At 37.6% G+C, this 20,220-nt stretch overlaps 1 protein-coding gene and 1 long non-coding RNA gene across 3 annotated transcripts in view; one reads left to right on the top strand and one right to left on the bottom strand.

Moving 5' to 3' along the window:
- Window positions 1–1,307: 1,307 nt before the first annotated feature.
- LOC102439435 lies at window positions 1,308–5,994 on the bottom strand. Of its 2 annotated transcripts, none has more exons than XR_330224.3 (4): window positions 5,705–5,994; window positions 5,002–5,206; window positions 4,340–4,648; window positions 1,308–1,641 (listed from the first exon to the last, which is right to left on the bottom strand). It is a non-coding gene; the product is annotated as an uncharacterized LOC102439435 (long non-coding RNA). The 2 variants fall into 2 exon arrangements; XR_001349444.2 differs by having other exon boundaries at window positions 4,340–4,617; window positions 5,705–5,992.
- BNC2 (basonuclin 2) overlaps window positions 4,709–20,220 on the top strand; it is a 295,227-nt gene continuing 279,715 nt past the window's right edge. Inside the window, 1 exon segment of the mRNA XM_023758914.1 lies at window positions 4,709–5,025. Within this exon segment, the coding sequence (XP_023614682.1) occupies window positions 4,930–5,025 (96 nt within the window). The 5' untranslated portion in view covers window positions 4,709–4,929.

Genomic DNA, 20,220 nt, shown 5'->3' on the forward strand with positions numbered 1-20,220 from the left:
TTACATACCTTAATGCCATACACATTTGTAGCTTCAGCATTATTTTTATAGAGTAAAGTCTGATCTGATCATAAACTGTATGTTTGTTGCTTTAGAATGAAGAGTGGCTAAAACATTTTTAAAAAATCTCCTTTGAGAATGACAACCTAATTCCACACATAGGACTAGATAGCCAATTATTAAACACTTTTCTATAAGTGAATTACAAAAGCTTGAGTTGTTTTGCCATTAGGAAGTGCTGATTGTCATGCGATGTGGAGCGTCATTTTTATTTTGGCAAGAACAGGGACAGTTTTGTCTTGACAAGCCATTAGATGAATACCAGAGTGTGTCACATGGAAAACCACTGATCTTTAACCCAGCTCTGTACTTAACCAAGCCTTGAAAATGAATAGTGAATAAAAGAAGAGCAAAGGCCAGTTTACTGTCATTACAGATTACAGAATCTGCTAACAGCTGCTGAACTGAACCCGGGGAATTACAGGTATTGTTCTGTGGACCAGCAGAAGTCCTGGAGATGCCTGTGAAACTGTGTATATCATCTATACATTTATTTTACATTTACATGGTTGGAACATAGCTAGACAAACATGAAAATCCTTGAGTACTTTCTTAGTGTACTAAATGCATGCCTTTATCACCAAACCTTATATTTACAGATAACTATCTCAATGAGGTTTCCCTACCCCCAGTTATGGAATTTATTTTTTAAAAGCAGTGTGTTTTTAAAGAAATTATTAGTAAGTATTAAGAAGAAAACAAAAAGTATGGAAGATCTCCTCCTCCCCAAACAAAAATAAAACCACAAACATGCAGGCTAAACAAAATCCTTTGCTCATTTGCCCCTTCAGCTATTAACTGGGGCTGATAGTTGAAACCAACATGTGACTTTTTTTTTTGAGGGGAAAACCTAAACCCACCTCAATACCCAAATAATGAAAAGATCAGTAACATTTTAAACAGTCAGTTGTGGGAATTCTTGCTTACAGAGCTAACAAGAAAGAACCCACTGTCTTACTCTGCTGGTGGAATTGCATTGTGCCTCCCTATAGTCTTGTTATCCCACACACACTGAAATGCAAATTCTTTGCAACTAATTGGATCTCATTGATGGTACATGCACAGTATGTAGTTATATGCAAAAAGATTTTTTAAAAATTCTCTGTAATTACAACTTTTAATTATTATCCAAAACATCACCATCTATAGTATAGGTTTAAAATACATATGTCTAACGTTTTTTTTTTACAGATTACTCAACATGCGCTATGAAGTGCTTAGTAAGTATCAGAAGTAAGGGGAAGATGTTTATTTACAGCAATCAATAAGTTGGATTTTATTGAAGTTCTGTGAAAATACAGTTTAAATGTTGAACATCATAAACATCAGAAATCACTTTCAAAATGTTATCTTTTTCTTCACTTCTCCAGTCTGTTTTTACATTGTAAACTGCATGGGAGTTTCTTACTCTGTGCATGAGTTTTGATGAGGTGGAGGTATTCCCATTCCCATATTGTCTTGAATATCGTGGGTGCCATTTAGACCTAGTTGGTGTACTTCTTAATTTTCATGGTACATCTCTCACTATCAGTCAACGTGTGAAAGCCAACACATAGCCTTTAGTATTTGCAATTCTTTAACCTGAAATACATAAAATCGGGGCAGAAAAAAGCAATTACCGTGGAAGTGATACCTGCCTCCACTGCTACCACCCCCAGTTTTAAATAACTTTAACACAGATGATTCCATATAGTTGTTTCATACTCTGCAGACTATAGAGCCAATGGACAAACTCAAAAATCATTTTTGTGCCTTGTAGGTATATTTTGTTGTCTCTTATTGTAATAAAGCTTGTTGTCTTTGTAAACCTAGTCTTACAGACTAGTTAAATTTTCCTTTAATCCAGTACTTTTCGCAGTACAGTATCATATGATATAGATTTGTTGTGAAAAAATATTTTGAACATTAGAAAGCTATCTCTGTAATTTTGAGGCTTGTGCCTTGACAGTAATATGCAGGTACTAGTTACATGGCAGACCTGTTTCATCGAGAGCAACCTCAGACATTGATATCTGAAATAGCTCAGTTTGCCTGCGCGAGATAGCATTTTGTCAGAAGACTGCTGGCCGAGCAGACTAGATTTGGATGTATTAGCTAGTCAGCCTAATAACCCTGTACAGACTGTATTGATTTTTTAGGAGAGAGTTTATGAACTAAATAAACTTGGGGTTGGTGTCTTAATAAACTGCTTCTCTCAGTCTGTCACATTTAGTTACGGAGCTGTGCAGTTTAGGGGGAAAAAAGGCTAATTCTGTTACAGATTGTTCACTGCAGGGTCTCCAAATTAGCCCTTTGTTTTGTAATGCCACCTTGCTTGGGCTCGCTTTGAGCACATTTCTCAGTTTTGCCCTAATGAGTTGCAACACTGATAATGTGGCTGATGATCTTTCATTGATTTCACTATCACTTGCTTGTCTGGTAATTGATCCGTTGCTGAGCCTCTAGTTAATTATATCGGCTTTGACATGGCCCGGTCCACGGGGAATTTGAAGTCTTGCAGAATAACAGTTTTAATAAAAGAGTCTATTACTGCAGGTGCTTGCTGCTGCATGCCAGTTGATTTTTGTGTTGTGTGTGTGTGTGTGTGTGTGTGTGTGTGTGTGTGTGTGAGAGAGAGAGAGGGGGGGGGAGAAGAGAGGAGAAGGGTTGGGGGGAGGATAGCAGGGAAAGAAGAGGACTGCTGGACTGAAAGAAAGAAGGGGTGGGGGCTGGAAGAAGAGGAAGAGGGAGTTAAGGGGAGAGGAAGGGAGGAGGGGGGAACTAGAGAGAGCAAGAGGCAGGCGAGAGAGAACACGCAGGCAAAGCAATACAACAGCCTGAGAGGAGCGAGGAGGAAGCATGCTATTGACAGTGTCCTTAAGCCTCCCACAAATAACAGCCATTAGTGGGAAGGTCAGGAGCTGAGCAGGCAGCTTGACTGAGGCACTGAGTGCCACTTCAGAAATCAAGAGGCTAGCAAATTTTAGAGGGAGTTTAAGTGGGTAATAGCTAGCTGTAAAGGTACAGTCACTGTTGACAATTGACTCATAGGGTCTTTTCCTGCCCTCCCCCCTCAAGAATATTTTTATTGACCACAGGTGGACTTAATATATTTTAAGGCAACAATTCTTTGGGTTCTTGTTTGCTTCTTCTCAGATATTGAATTTGCTGCTTTTGAGACTTTTTTGTGCTTAATGGTGGTGAACCGGAGGGAAGTTTAACAGAAAAGCTTTCAGGAGATGTTGGTTCTAGAGGGGAAGGCACATTTGTGTCAACATAGTGTACGTTTTCTCATCTTTTCTCATTGTCCACTAATGACACCGAGCTGCCATTGAAGCTCTTTTCTGTTTCTTTTGTTGTTTCAGAGAGTAAGGTTTATTGTTATTCTTCAGTTTAAGAAGGAGCAAGGAGAGTGGTACATTTGTCCTCGATATTTGTAGGTGGTTGAAGATTAATGTTCCTTACATTTTAAGTTTAGGAAGGATGGCTTTTTCCTGCTGACTACTTTTATGAGATGACATGAATATAGCTTTCCATTTGGAAGTCACTGTTTATGTACAGTGTATTCTGTTCAGTTCTGCTTTTCCATAAATAGGGTACGATAAATACTATCTAATAAATAGATGTTTTCTTTTAAAAACTAGTTTAATTAAGAATATGACATGCTATCGAGGTTATATTTCATCAGGCAGGAAAATGTTATAGAATTTTCCATAGAGATGTTGAATGAAAAATGGAATTTTATAGTCATTACTTTTTGCCTGAAATGGGACAGGATTTTTTTCTTCATCTTTTTCTTTTTTATATGATTTGAAAGGATATTGTAGATGCTTCATCCAGGAACTTTCACAAAGGACTTTTCTCTACTTTTGAACTTTAAGAAAAGGTATACTTTTTTCCTTTGTCATTCAATTTCTTATTACTTAACATCCAATTTAGTAATTAATGAATGACGTGAGGTACTAGACATTAAGTAGTATACATGTATGTATTTTGCAAATGTTTACTGTGCATCTTCCATGTTAAAAAATTGCTAAGTTTATTTATTTACTTCCTAGAGTGTAAAGTTATGTCCCTATGTATATTATTTTCTCTAGGAGTTGGTATGTGGTTATAAATAGCCCAGCACATACTATATGACTTTTAGGAGTTAACATTTTGACAACAACTGAGCCAATTTTACATTCTCTTACATCCAAATATTTTTCTTTCTCCCAGTATAACTAGAAAAAATAATGTTTAAGCATAGCAGTTTACAAATGTTAAAGCAAAGGCTGATGCCAGATACTGCATGTTATACCTGAAAGCATTGTTGGGGGAAATTCCCTGGGAAGGGCCCCAGCTTCTCCTCACCCCGTGCACCGTCGGTCTGTGATCGTGGTGCTGCTTGGAGCGTGCAGAAGTGTGTATCTCTCAGTGTCTGGAGAGGGGTTAGTGCAGGGTGTCATTTGGTGCCTGACAGTGGAACGGTGCAGTTGACTCTTAGCTCTGCTATCCAATGACATGCAGTGGCTGAGAGTTTGAAGCTGATGGTTGGGTCTCCAGTGCTGCCTGCACACCTGACAGGCAGCTGTTAAACTGAGCAAAGGCAAGCTCGGGGAGTCACAATCTATGCATAAATGATAGGGGTATCTGTGCAGAAGGTGCGAAAGAAGCTCGGACCCCCTCCCTCCCCCAAGTCTCCCCCTTCCCAAATGAAATGCACAGTTCAGCCAGCTTCTTAACTACACTACACTCCTGCTACTGGCTGCCAAGAGGCTCAAAAAATCCACCTTCACTTTTCAGTCAGAAGAGGCAGAAGTGGATGTGAGAGAAAGAGAGACACAGAGAGACAGAGAGCCAAAGAGGGCAAGAGACTTGACTTTAAGAGACTCCTGTACTGACAACTCCATGCAGTTCGGAACCAGAACGACTGCGGCTGAACCAGGGTTCATGGGGACATGGCAAAACGCTGATACTAACCTTTTATTCAGAATGTCCCAACAGGTAAGTTACTTTCTTTTTTTTTTTTTTAAAGAAATCTTGAATTGTTATGTGCACTTTTGTTTCTGCTGTTTTTCTTGCTTAACATTTACAAAAAAATTGATCACTTCATAGTCGGGCTCTATTTTGTCATAATTGTGTTACTGGAATGTGCAGGGTTACTTCATGGTTTCCCTAAGGGCTCCTTAAAAGAAAAAGGGGGAAAGGATACTGAAGTAAAAGAAAGCAAAGGCATTTGTTGCAAAGTTTCACAGTACAACCTGGGTCAAGAGAAGACAATTTCTTTGTTTTCTGTTAAAATTTTTTTTCTAAAAAGCCACCACCCGACAGATGTATCTTTCTATCTGTATTAATCACTTCATCAAAGTATCTGCTATCTCAGAGGAGGTTCTCCAGCCCAACAGTGACAAAATGTAGGGCCCCCTCCGTACAGCCCAGCTGACTTGCTGAGGCTGGAAGCAGCTGGAACTCCGACCTGAGGACAGGAGGCTATGCAGGGATCGCTGCCAGCGCCCAGGGTCGCTGGAGGAGGCGGCGTGCGTGGCGGGCTGTGCCGGCCGGTCCCAGCTCCTCTGCCCGCCGCCTACTGCCCGCCCGCCTCCGCTCGCTCCCGCGCTCCCCGCCGGCTCCGGCTCCGGCTCCGGCTCCGTGCGCCCGCCCGCCAGCCCGCCGGTGCACTCACACTCCGGAGCAGCCTCGGCGTCCTCCCCAGAGCCTCTCCTCCGTCCGGCCGAGCTGGCGGCGGCTGGGTGTGCTGGCCCTGCCGGGAAAGCTAGGTGTTAGTGCGAGGCCAGCGGCTACTGATAATTAATCACCGAGCCGGCGGCTTGTACCATGCGCTCCGTGATACGCGCCCTGCGCGCTCGGCTCCTCTTGCACAATTGCTGGCTCTGCGGCTCCGAGGGGGAGCGAGGGTGAGAGGAAGCAAAGGGAAACAACCCAGAAACTTTCATCTTGGACTGTGCTCAAGCGAGGGAGGGAAGTTCCCTGGTGCCTCCCTCCCAGACACGTCTTGCTTTTCAAAAGCCTGCACCAAACCCTTTACACAAAGCCAGAGTTAGTGTGATATTATCATCCACGCAGCACGAAAGGATCAACGACAAATACTTGGATTTTAAGCAGATGACGGTTAAGAAATTGAAATTGTTTCACTCATTTAAAAAAATGTAACTGCTTTCTTTAAGAAGAAAAAAACCTGTTTTGTTTGTAAGAGTTCATGAGAATGAACTATTTTATTGAATTAATTTAGGTTTTTAAAAGTATTGATAATGAAGGAAAGAGAACAATTTGCTAGGCTATGAACTACCATAAGTTCAGAAATCCATCTGCAGAAGATTGTGCACAGAGCCAGGGTTTTGTAGCAGATCGCTAGCGAACAGTTTGATCACAGAATTCTAGAAAGGATAAATGCATTTGAATAAGGTGTATTTTGACATATCCTGTAGAGGGACCCTGATTACTGCTGATACGGTAAGCTGGGGTTTAAATGCAATCAACATCAACCCAATAAGCAACTCTGTATGTGCAGTTTCCCATTCTTGCAAGTTAAGTTCATTTCCTCCCAGAGATACTCCTTGTCATTGCAGTGTGCTTTGAGAGGTGTGCTTCTGAGGCAGATCCCTGCCTGGGTGGCTCTGTTGGTGGTTGGAACACAGTGTGTTTTCACTGACCTTAGGACCAAATAACTTGCGCCACGCTTTAAAAATTAGATGTTACCTTCAGGGTTTTGAGTGAGTGAGTGGAGGTCAGGGTGTGTGTGTGTGTGTGTGTGTGTGTGTGTGTGTGTGTGTATGTGTTTTGAAAGGGAAAATTTGTTTAGGTCTCCCTCTAGCTAGAAAAGAGTTAATAAAACCAGATAGAGATAATGATCAATTGATAAATGGCTATTGAACCACATAGATGGTGTTAGATTGCTTCTTTGGCACTAGCCCATTTTCAAGTAGATTTGAATCTAAAGAGACATTAAGTTGTGGAAAACATTTTAGCTTAAAAACACACAAATAAAAGTAAATTATATAAATGATGGAACAGAATTAGGAAAATAATTTGAAATCTCTCAGAGAGACTTGTACAGCTAAGCTATTCTGACGTATTTGACCCAGCTATTTGATTTTGTGGATATTTAAAGGTCTATTTTGTGTGTGCATGTGTGTATGTACGTGTCATAGTGAGCTTCAGTGACTATATAAACAGAGTAGAAAAATATAGGGAAGTTATTTATGCATAATGATGTTATGTAAAACTATAATATTAATTATACTATTTACTAAACAGTAGTGCAATAAAGGGAGAAATTAACAATCTAAAAAGTGTTGTGATTTAACTATATTTTGTTTCATTTTTTGGTTTTGATACAGTTAGCGACTCCCCCCTCTTTTTCTCTTCTGGTTACTATATGTTTACCTCCTGTGCATTTTTGGAGAACATGTAAGAGAGGGTCTGAATTTACACGTGTGGTGTTTTTTTCTCCTTCTGGATGACATTTTAGTTTGTATAAATATTGTGTAAACTTAAGTTCAACAATGTGTAAATCTAAAAAATATATGTGCTGTGCATGTTTACCATGTTTATTTTCCTTAACTATAGTTCATCAGCAATGCTGATTTAGAGTGTGTGTGTGTATGTGTGTGTGTGTGTGTGTGCAAGAAAGACACTTTTTTAAAACTGATATCTCTTGAATCCAACAGTTTTAAAGGAATATTAGTTTCAATATAAAAAACATTAGCCAGCTATTGTCTTACTACAAGTAAAAGTTTGTCCAGTTTAATCAAGTATGCAAAATCCTGTATATCTTATTGCTGACAGTAAAAAGATTTTTCTTATTATGATTGTAATTTTTAAGAAAAAAAATAACTGTTATAGCTTTTGACATAAAATTTATTGGGTATGTTTTTTTATTTCAAAGTTTTCTGTAATAACATAAAAACTTTAAGATTTACCTGATTATTTCATTAAATATTAGAGGAGACTAGTTGTTATCAAAATTGACTTAAAGAGAATTCACCATCAGTATTATTTAACTACAGCACAAGTTGTAGTAGAAAAAGCCTCATGCATACTGAAATTTAATAATCTAGGTTTGTCTTTTACAGGTAAATTAGGAGGTAGAGATGTAAAAATCTTTGTCTTTTGTTTTGTGTGAGTAAAGTTGAATCTGCTTATAAATCTTTCAGTCTGTCTAACACTGACAAAAAGATAGCACAATGTGAAGCCAGTTTAGATTTGGTGGAATTAAGGATGTTCTCCTAAAGTTCGAGATACAACAATTTGAGTGCATTTTTCTGCCTCTCCACAGTTTTCTCCCATATTCCATTATGATTTTTTCAAAAGGGATAATTTTTTTCCATACAGACAAATATTTGATAACCTTAAAGGGCATGACTCTTGACTTAGTAAAGGGAGTTCTTACTTGGGTTACTTTGATCAGTGACAGGCCGAGAATGACCAGAAACACTTTACTCATCGTCTCTGTTAATCTCCTGGAGTCCAGAACGTTATTTTGCCTATTTTAACCTCATGAAGTTTTTGTTAAAAGCAGAAAATAAGGCCTGCTTTTGGAAGTGTTGGGTTTTTTTTTTAAATCGGGTTTTAAAAGGTGGTTTTTCTAAAATGTTTTGTATTTGAGAGACTAGCATATAAAATTTTTTGTAGGTACCTCAAGGGACACAAATCTAATATATTTTGAAATCTTTTCAGAAATGAAACAGGTAAATGGCTATAGCCCACGTTTTACCCGTTTACGTTACTAGAGGCATTTTCCTTTAATTATTGGTGAGGTATATTTAACCTTTGCAAATAAAATGTAGATTCCTTAATAAGGTCTCTTTTCAGACATGAGTGAAATACTAAGTTAGAATTATAAATGACTGTGTGCATCATTATGTAGTAATTTAGGATTCACCCAATGATGTAACACAATTAACAACATAATTTCATTGTGAAACTGTGTCTTATTAAAGAACACTGTCTGACATTCTCTTACAGTTGCTTTATTTAACTTCATGCAAATATTATTAATAGTGACATTTTTTCTATTGTGCACTAGATTCTCTCATTAGCATGATGTGTTAGTTATCACCAGAGAAATAATTTCCTAGATAGGTGAGGGGCAAACCAAGAAAGCTAAAAATTAAATCAACGATTTACACTAATGCCAGAGCATCTGCTCACCAGAGATAGGAGAGAGTAAAGCAAACTTTCTTACTAATATAAAATCTAGCACATTTCAGAGAAATGATAAATAAAATATATTGTAAGAAATATATAATAACATTCCTGTTCCTGGAATGAATTTTAAAGAATGTTTGATATGAAATTTTCTCCCAATAGTCTCTTAGTTCTTTCTATTCATATAGGCAAACAGAGTTTCATTTTGTTGAAACTATAGTTTAAATTGGAAATGGTGGTTTTGTCTGACTTCTCACCCCTCTCCCCTAAATAATTTGAGTGTTTATTCACTAACAGTTTAAAAGGCACATGTATCATTTCCCCCCAGAAGTCAGGTGTTTAATTGTTTACTGTGGTTTGATTCTTTTTGGTAGTTCATACAATATATTTTTATTCTAAACTCCATCCCACTCATGCAGACATCTCTTTTAACATAGGATGTATATTCTTATTTAATCAGAGCCCTGAGTAAAGCAGCTGCTAGTTAATGGTCTTTGAAAATGACTTTCACTGCCAGGCATCATCCATCCCTAGGTTTCTGCACTTTTTCCTCCCCCCTTCTTACTCCTCTTCTTACAGTTGGTGTCTTTTAGTGATCGTGTCTTATTTTTTTAAAAAAGGATTAAATTGACCAAACTTATGGTCGTGATGCTGAAATAAATATTTATATTATATTAGGAGGCATGTAATTTCTGCCTGTTGAATTACTAGGCTGCTCTCCTACCTCCTATTTAGTTCCCCTCTCTAATTTGAGTGGTATTAGGTTTTATTTTGAAGTTTCAACTGTAGACATATATTCAAATATAATTCTTAACATACACTCTGGTAATGTAACATGAAAATAGGAATATTTGGGTAATTGTTACAATACAAATTGTAGCATAGAGACAGGTGCTTGTGGAAGTCTGTGTATAGCATGCAGACTTCACTTAACAGACACTGCCTAATTTGTAATGCATTGGGGAAGTAGCAATGGATCAGCAGTAGGTCATATAGGTGGTATTTAGATACATGTTAATGCAAGTAAAACATGCACATATTCTCAGATGTGTATGATGTTTACCTTAAAACCTGTCCACAAATTTCAAGTTTATTTTCAACACGGTATGCTAAGGGAATTTGAACATAGTAGGTGATCATTTTGAAATTATTTTTCTCATCGTCTGTCATCTGCAAACTGGTACTGTGTGTCTGTATAATTTGTAAAGCCTTTTGCTAAGGTGAGTCAGGTAACCACAGTTGAAAAACAAATCCCTAAAGGTGCAGATATCTTATCTATAATTGCAGTTATTTTTTTAATAATTATATTTATGAGTGTAAGTTAACATTCACTGATAAATCCAATTATTCATGCATGCCTTTATGGAAATCTGATTAATGTAGTGACAGGACAGATTTGGGCTACCACAGCAGCACATACTCCCACTCCTATGTCAGGGTTAAGAGCTGCGGCAAATCCTCCCTAACTAATTAGATGCTGAGTAAGGCATCTCTGAGAAGTTGGGGCAAAAGTGAATGGGTCACAGCCAACGCAGGATTGCAAGGACTCCAGTGATAGTGAAAGCATTCAAGTTTGCCAGGTCGTTGTGACACAGGGAGCTGATTCCAAAGGAACAGACCGTTACAGATAGTGAGCTGGCGTAATCCACTTCAATGAAAAAACAAAAATGCTAGTGCTGCTCCCTTCCCACCTTATATGCATGACACACACTCACTTAAACAAAGTTACATTGTGCCTCCACCCTTATCAGTCTGCAAAGCTTTAGAGAGGCTTTGCCTTATAAACATGAATAGCTAATGATGACTCTGTAGCTGAAAAGAGGTCTTTTCTCAACTTGGGACTCTTGAGTAGAATGTATATAGCAAAAGGAATGACAGAAGAAACTGGAATTTGCTTTTAGCTCATGCCCATAATTTGAATCATAGTGTTTGAATTGATCTAGGAATTAACTTATAGCCACCCCCCCACACACACAGAATATTGTCAGGGAACTTTATGGTAGTAGGGAGAAAAGAGTGAATCATGGGATGACTTTTTCAGTGAGAGACATTTTCTCTGAAACCCCTTGCTTGTTATTGTCCAAAGAACATGGAATATAATGGTTCCAAGATTTCCTTTCTCGTGAGGCTTGGAGCCTGGTTTGCTATATGCGTAGGATGAATTCTTCACCAAGTGAAAACCCTCTCCTATATTTCATGGTATGTTTTTGCCACTACATAACCACCCTTCTCTAGGCCCTGGCCAGAAGATTGTGTGAGGATTGTAGAAAATGATTGATGTCACCCCTGTCTGCCAAAGCTGATGCCATTTTTATTTCCCGAAAAGCAGCTGGCTTCCACATTTTGCTTGGTGATCCTCATCTACTGAAGGACTGGAGAGGAGGAGAGGGGGAGTTCAAAGTCCCTTTCAGGGAACTTTGACATCTATTTTTAAGCATTAGAGAAATAAGGAAAGGAGCCATAATTCAGGATTAACACTCTATCTCCTGGCACACAAGCAAAGCATTGTGTAAAAGAGGGAATCTTTTTCCTGTAAGGTAAACCAGTAAACAGGTGAGAAAAATAATATGAAGAAACATTCTGAGCAACACAAGCGCTAAGTTTTATTATGTGCCTATGACATCCCCAGAATGATACCTGGGGATGTGATATCCAAGGTACCCACATCTCACCGAGCATGACCTGTGCTGTCTTCTTTCCCAGGTTTAAAAGAAAGTTTAGAGAACAGGAAAAATAACAGTATTGATTCTTTTCTAATTTGTACATTCCTTGTAGGAAGTCTAGCAAATTTCATGGTATACATTAAACCCTAAGGTGAAAAATTTATGACTGGCGTTCATTTGGGGGAGAACAGTGTGCAGTGCCCTTCTGTTTAAACACTCTGTGAAGCATTTCACGCCGCGGAGTCAGAGATCAGGAGAAGAGAGGGAGCCCTGTATCATTTCTTCATTCACAGAGCCTTCCTTCATGGAAATGCTTGTGGAAAAACAATGCATTACTCAAGCCAGCTAGCTTAGAAATCAGATTCTCAGCTTATTAATCATCATTCCAATTAACAAAAAAGGAATTGATCCTTTAACAACAAAATAATATCCTTTTGTTTTTCTTTAATTAGCCCATCAGTTTTTCATTTCTCGCTGTTAAGAAAATGAAAATGATCTTGAACAGTAGGAAGTTACTCATTGAAACATAGATTCTCTTGAGCATATCTGACATCTTATTTACTCAATAATTTTGGACTGCAGTATGATTTTGCTACTGTCTTAAGATTTGTGTGTTGTTGAGGGAGGAGATATGATTTAAATCTCACTTCTCTTTGGTTGGCAGCAATTTACTTAATGACCCAAATACGTGGTTAGTCTGTTCTTTCTTCCTTTTCCCTTGCCCCTAGACCTGATTTCTTTCTTTCTTTCTTCTCTATTCAGCTCATCTCTCTTTTTCTGAATTTCTCCTTACTTTCACTGGCTCTTTTTGCCCTAATATAAAGGAATTGAAAGGCACCTGGAATGTAAGAGTTATTGAATAAGGCATCTTTTGCCAGTCTGTCATTTGGCAGAGTTGCAGGAAAGAGGTGCCATCCTCTGATGTGGTCCTCCGTGTGTAACTGCTGACAGGAGGACTGTCCCGAGTTTGCTATGTAAGGGTTCTTTAAGTCAGGGCGTGATCAAAACGTGTAACCAGGGGCCCAGGCTTATCATTCAAAGGCGCTGAAAGGCAGCTCAATTTGATCCTTCGCCTGAGTCAGAAAGTACTTAACTGAAAAGAGATTTTGCTTTTCTATTTCTCTTCTCTCTCTCTTTTTAAAAAGTAATTCTCGGATTTGTCATTTTGTACAGTTAAACTTCCATCTATACAAGAGAGAGCATTTCCTTAGAAGAAGGGAATCCTGTAAAGTTTTCCTTCAATAGGTTGAAGGTATGAGTCTTTGAGACAAGCTGCAGTTATTTAATGAGTTAACTGAAACATGTAAAAAAGGAATCGAAATGATGGCAGGGCGAATATTAATGGGTGGCATTATGAAATTGAAATTTAAATCATGCAGTATACATAACACAATGCATGTTCACTACTGTTTTGTATTTAATAAATTTTAACTCATTGTCTTACACGGCAGAGAGATTGTTAAAGTTGACAAGATTAAAAATGTCATGCTATATGGGAAAGACATAGCTTTCAGTATTGTACCTGCTGTGCTTTTGTGTGACTGTCATGAATTTTTCAACTTTATTAAGGTGTCTTTTAGTGGCGATTTGTTCTCTAGACAGTTCTCTAGGACTCATATTTGATCAGAGTGCCTGAACTGGGTGGGGGGGTTTTGGAAATAAAAATTTCAGGATAATGAATATTTTACATGCCAAAAATAATTACTTTCAGTTGGCTCAATATAATAGCAAAACTAATATTAAAATGAGAACCTTCATTGGCGGGTTTTAAGAATTTCTTTTCTTCCATTACATTTTAAGCAAGAGAGATTTCATTGACTTAAATCATTAGGATGGCTATTTGGGGCACCTAATCAGGCATAAGTAAAGAAAGCTGCCCACCACTGTGCCCTCTGCCAGTGCCAGAGAGCATTGGACATGGTGGGAGGCCATTGACAAGATACGGGAGAATAATTATACACTGAACGTATTCACGAAAGTGTCCCTTTACTGAGAATGCAAATATTCTGTTCACTAATCTCATGTCAGAACCTAACTCCCAGAGTCAGCTAGGTTATCTGCTGCTTTATCTAATGCCACTTTTCTTTTATTCTTTCTTTTTTAGGTATAAGTATTATTAGAGTACCAGAAAGAACCCAAACCAGAGCCCGGTTCTAGACTTTGTGGGAAGACTTTTACTCTCTTGCTATGGAAAATAGTAAAAATCAGATATTGTCATGTGGTACCCTTATATGTGGAGCACAGATATGCAGAAAGTCTACACATGTACCTTGGTTGGTTGTGGGAATTAAGTGATTTTTTTCTAGGTTTGTTGAGCAATTGTTAATGGCTGCCTCAAATGCAGTGAGTGTGTGGATTGGCTCACCCTACAAAGGAATTCTATATTTTAGGAATCTCATTTGAATGATTCCTTATACTTTGTAACCGATTTCCTCTTGGAGCATAGCTTTTTGGTGGAGCTCAGTGTCATTCATTGGGAAATAGAGAGGTTGATTCTTATGTTGTAAATTATTGTCATTTTTCAGCCAGTGAGAAACTATACTTCTTTTCAAATAAGTTAAAAACAAAGCCAGGAGAGAGATACCTTTGACTCAAACTTCAAATGTCTCATCATTTCCCTTCCCAATTATTTTTTCTGCCGTTGTTTTGTTTTCTAGGACAACTTTGGAACAGTTATGGGACTGAATAAATCTTAAAATATATCACCAACTCTGTAATCTACTAAACAGAGTTTATCGTGGAAAAGAACGTTTTCAGTTTTACTTTATTTTTGACGTTTATTTTAAATTAAGTAGGAAGGATAAAAAGAGAAGTCCAGCATCTGGGAGAACTTGTTTCAGTAGCCAGACTGGAAGCCCAAACCTTGGCTTGGTCCAGGTGAGATGTGTTATGGGAATAAAGGCCTTAGGCATTTAATGAACCCCGCCTGCCTGCCAGTTTGGTTTTTCATACACCATTGTTGTTCAAATAAGAAAAAGAGTGTTCACAACCTGTTGTGAGATTAGAGTAATGAAAATGAAGTGTTAATCTGTTGATAGCAAGCCCATCTCATATCCTGCATCCTGGGCCACATTCATGCGTATATAATATATTCCAGGTTTTCTCATGACCAGAGAAGTTTTGGATGTTCATTATATTAAAAACACCCTTTTGGTAAAAAGTGATAAGTTACTTATTTTAACTTGTAAAAATAGTTATTTTAAATGATTTCTTAATAAATGGACTGCTGCCTGCCTTTTAAATATTCTGATAACCCGTTTTTCCATATGTGCCAGTATTCCTGTACTTTTGGTCTCATTTTATTTTTTACAAATGCAGAGTCTGAAATGAGCCTTAACATAAGCCTAGCTTGAGATACCCTTTTCTAGAAATTGGTGATTAATAGAAATAAGGAAGGAGTTAAGTGAGCCCAATTCTTTAATCCCCAAAGAACACAGGTTAAATATTATGAAGCATTCATTACCGCATTCTTCATTTTTCCTCTTAAAACTATAAAGTGCAAAGAAACATAACAGCTCAGGAGTCTTCTAGAACTACTTTGCAATCAGCTGCCATGATGTGAACCTGATCAGACCAGCTTAAAGCTTCGGTCATCTTGGGTGGGAATTAATTGTGAGTGTGTGGGTTCTTTTTTATTTCCCATAAAATTCCCTTTCTGAAATATTACAATAGATAGATCAACAGGAGTATAATGAATTATACCTTTGCAAGAATTCATGTCTAACTTATTTTTTTTTACCATTTTACTCATTAATTATTTGAGGTCCTCATTTTTTTCCTAAAGCTACACAATTAAAGAAGAAAGAGAATAAGTTTAGTCTTAGATTGTACCAAGTTGTTTTAAAGAAAGTAATTTGAACATGCCATCCCTAAGGATCATCTCTTCAGGGAAACACCTTAGAGATGGAAGTATAAAAGGGGTGGGAGAGGGAAATTAATAATTGAGTTCCAGGTGTCTGCTTCTGATTGCTCAAATTTCAAACATAATGGATTTTAAGGAAAAATGCTTCCCATAAGGAATATATCATATATCGTCATTCAGATATCAGGCCCTGAACTGTATTTATGGAGCTCATACTTACGGCATTTTCTCCTTTCCTATTCAACTGGGAGTCATGGAGTGAAGCATGATCATAATGATTTTTTGAACTGTTACTTAAAGTTGTTCAAGTTTTTTAAGAATCAAGAGAATTTGGGGATTAAAGTCTGATTTTGAAGTAAATTTGGCATATGTTCAAGGGTTTCTTTCTTAAGGTAGAAATGGGAGAAAAATGCTTCTCTCTTAGGAAGGAAACACCTAATTAAAAAATAATCTTTCAAGAGTGTGGGCCAATGATGAAACATAATTTCAAAACACTATACTAAAGTTGATTTAAATTTTACTCTTTTTAATAAGTTGGAATATGTCTGATCATAGCTTATTTAGCGCACCTCTATACTGCATAGTACATCTGAGATTGCCTGTTAATATACTTGGATGAAGCAGAAAAGGTTTTTTCTTTCCTGTGCTAAAATAGGGTGCTTTTAATTTGTTTATAAAATCCGCTAATAGGTAGAAATACTGTGCTGTTGCGGTTGATTAGAAATAGTGAAATTTAAAAGATTTTTTCCCCTTGCATTTGCTTTCAGTTAAGAAAAAAAGCAAGTAGTCCAGGGTGACTTTGTCATAGACATCTGCTTTTAGGTAATAATCATTTTTAAGGAAATATGCCGTGACTTTTGGGGTCATTTGAACCTGCAATAATGTCTATTTAATATAAGTATAAACGTCAGATTGTGGTGTACATGTGGAGCCAGTAAAGATGAGTATTTGCTATGATAATATTCATGCATCCTCAATGTTGACTTTTAAAATTTACCTTGAAGATGTATTCTATTTTCATATTAGGGTCAGTTTTCACTTAAGTACATGATCTTTCTAGAAGGGAAGTGCGGAAGTGTTAACATGTGAACGAACAAGTGTAGATCTGAGTTAAGTCTGACATGAGCATCTTTTCTGGGCTGCAGAGAAGACTGTGGTTGATTTAAACCCAGTGCAAATGTTGGTTGGACCACTGTGTAAGACGAGGTCGTCATTCCTGGATTTGCTCTTTAAAAATGTTTAATTATGAAAACGAGTTTCTTTTGCGTTGCACGTATGTTTTATTGAACAACTATAATGTTAAATAAAATCGCTACCCCCTGCCTTACATTGTGTAAGCCCATGAAATATGTACTTTTAAATCTCTGTTCCTAGATATCTCCTCTTTTTCTTCCACAAACTGCAAACTCTCTGTGGAGTAGTGTGACATTTTAAAGATTAGGAGTTTCCTAAAAGGGCCATGTGGAGCGTAAGGTACGTTAAAGGAGTGGAATCCGTCTGGTGGGGACTGTGGTGGACCAGAACTCTTGTGTCAACCACAGTGAGGTAGCAGCTCCTTAGTTCCAGCCAATTGTTGGCAGGTGGGAACGCAGGCTCAGTGTTTGGAGATCCTCCATTCCTTTCCTAAATGGGAAGCCAGAAATCCAGATTTTCATGTGAAATCTCCTGATTTTTTAATCTTGGCAACCTTTTCAAATATTTTTTAAAGTGTGTGGTCCAAACAAAACTCATCTGCAGGCTTTATTCAGCCTACTGGCTGCCAGATAGAAACCTCTGTTTTAGATAATATTTTAATGGATGAAGATAATAGTTTCATTGCATGTGATCATTCATCTTGGGAATTCCCCACTGGGATGAACCGAATTCTTCCTTTTTTTTTCCCTACACAATTAAAAACAAAGTTTAGTAAATATATTTCTGGTGCTGATAGTTTTGATGTATAGCTTTTCTCCTTATGATCCACATATAAAAAAAATAAAATCTGAGCAAAACAGAAAATGGCCAAAGGATTTCAACAAAAGGTTAGAAAAGTAAGAATTTTAGAATTATAGGGGAAGAAAGGGAGATTTCTAAATTCTGAAAATAATCCCATGACTTATGTCAGTCATTGATGTAGATGAAAAGCTGTATTCAACTACGAAAAACTTTTCATCTCACCTTTAAGCAGTGGATTTTTGTCCCTGAATCTTTGTGGGATTGCTGTAATTTATGATGTCATGAGGAGGAGATAGACCACAAGGGGAAAACTTGCCCATGCTAATTTGTGCAAGGCCAATATTTTATACAGGCTTCAAGAAAACATCATTTACATTGTATAAGATGAGATTTTCAATGTTTATCTAACTTTTTTGAAGGGGTTCTTTAAAAGAAATAATCTATAATTGAAATTCTCCAGGCAAATCAGGTATCAACATTGTCAACAGAACAGGTAATTAATTGGTTTGAATTTCAAATGGAAGGTCACCCTGTTATTGATTTTCGTGGGAACAGGAAACAACATCTTGTTAAAATGATCTGCAAATGAGGTCTAGGTGTGCTGAGGTTCTGTCCAGGGTCTTGAGCAGCATCACTGGATAGTATCAGGCACCAATCAGAAGGGAGTCATCTCTCATGTAAACATAGCAAGCTGTTGGTTTGCTTCCAGAACGGCAGAGAAGAGTTGAACTGGAGAAAAGATCAGAGATTAACAGTTTGTTTTATAGTAAATCAGGTGACTGGTACGGCTTGTTACGAAGCATCTGTCAGTTTGTCAGAATGACATTGGTATGCCATGTTCTAGAAGTTCAGCGTCAACGAAGCTATGACTTACCACTTTCAGAAACTTTTCAACTGGGACTTAGATAAACTATGTTTGATATAGGGGAGGGAAGCACTCAAATCAAGAAGCCGGTGAAGAATGGAGGATAAAAGAATATACCTTTTAGGTGCTGTTAATTTTTATAAAATAACATTTATGCCTGGTATTTGATGCATCGTTTTATTGTTCCATGTGCCAGGCTATTTTAAAGCAGTCGTTTCTCTCTATGCTGTGTTTATACTTTTAAAAAAAGGTCTAATGTGGAGGTAATATGAACTAAGTGGGTGGCGAACATTATGCCTCTCTAAACCAGAATAAGTATTTTAATTTTAGCTGTGCTAAACAAGTTGGAAACTTAATGCAGCGTCTTCTTATGGTTCAAAGTAAAATTCTTGAAAAGGGCAAGCCTTCCATTCTAAATACCCTGGAGCTGTTAATGCAGTTATTTCCAGGTTGACATAGTTTTGTGTAGGCATGACAGTGGCACCCACCATCTACATTAAGCCCTAACATTCCACAGAACCATTTCAAGTTTATTATGAGCTTCAAAGCCTGCTCAACCCTAAGAGAATATCAAGTTTAAGCATGTCACTTTGCCATAGTCACAGTTAACTTTCTTAAATTAAAAAAAAGTACCTTTCTAGAATCAAAAAAGCTGATTCTCTACACGTGTGATCCTTGAACAGATTTCTCAGCTCAGCACAGATTCATTTTTTTCTGAATCAATGTTGCTGCTCTCTTGAATTCTGTGGATTCATCCTGTTGGCAGTGTTAGGGAACTACCCCACATAAAGCAGGAGTCATCACAATTTAAAGCTCTGAGATGATGGCAACATTCTTATTCAGCTTTATTCCTAGAGTTTAAGTCATTGATCCCGTTTTACCATTGCCCAGCTGGCTTTTCATTGCAGCACTTACTGATGCTGCTACAGGGGAAAAAGATGCCATTGCTGTTCAATACTTGGGTGTCTCTACACCATGGAAGGTGAGAGCTCTAAGGATATGGTCTGTTTACTAGTAGCCTGATCTCATGGTACACTGCTTCTCCTTTTAAGGAAGGGAATCCCCCATTTCCTGAATGTGAAATGCCTACCCTTGTGGAGGTTCCTGCTCTTGACTTCCTACCTCAGTTAATAAACCATCCCTGTCCATACCTTGCATCTCAAGAGATGGAACTTGACGGACTAGTCAGCATTGCAAAGGTCACCCTAAAGCTATTGGCAGAACACACTGCCCTTTGTTGTTCAGTGATGATAATGCTACCGTAGCAGTTAACTGGATGTATTAGACTGAGTTACTTTTCCAGAATACCAAATTATCTATTTATTTCTTCTAAACACCTGATAGAATGCCCATTCACAAGCTGTCTCACTGTATTTTCCAACGGGATCTTAATGATACTTGAAATATCAGTGCTTTGGCCATAGGAGGGCATGATATACAGACTGTGTGTCCATTGTATTGTTTAGCTTCAGTGAGAATACTTCTAAGTGACACACATGTTTTAGAGTTTTCATATTGTCTGGAACAAATAATATTCCAACACAATTGAAAATCCAAAAACTTTCCTTATGGTAGGTACAATTTTTCTTCTGTTAGTGTAATAATACTTAAAATCATGTTCTGAATTGACTTTTTTTTAAAGGGAAAAATGCCTTATAAAACTTTATTTCCTTTTATGCCCCCCCCCCCCAAATATAAAATGTGGA

Source organism: Myotis lucifugus, unplaced genomic scaffold, assembly GCF_000147115.1.
Source record: "Myotis lucifugus unplaced genomic scaffold, Myoluc2.0 scaffold_144, whole genome shotgun sequence".
In the NCBI taxonomy this organism is placed as follows: Eukaryota; Metazoa; Chordata; class Mammalia; order Chiroptera; family Vespertilionidae; genus Myotis; species Myotis lucifugus.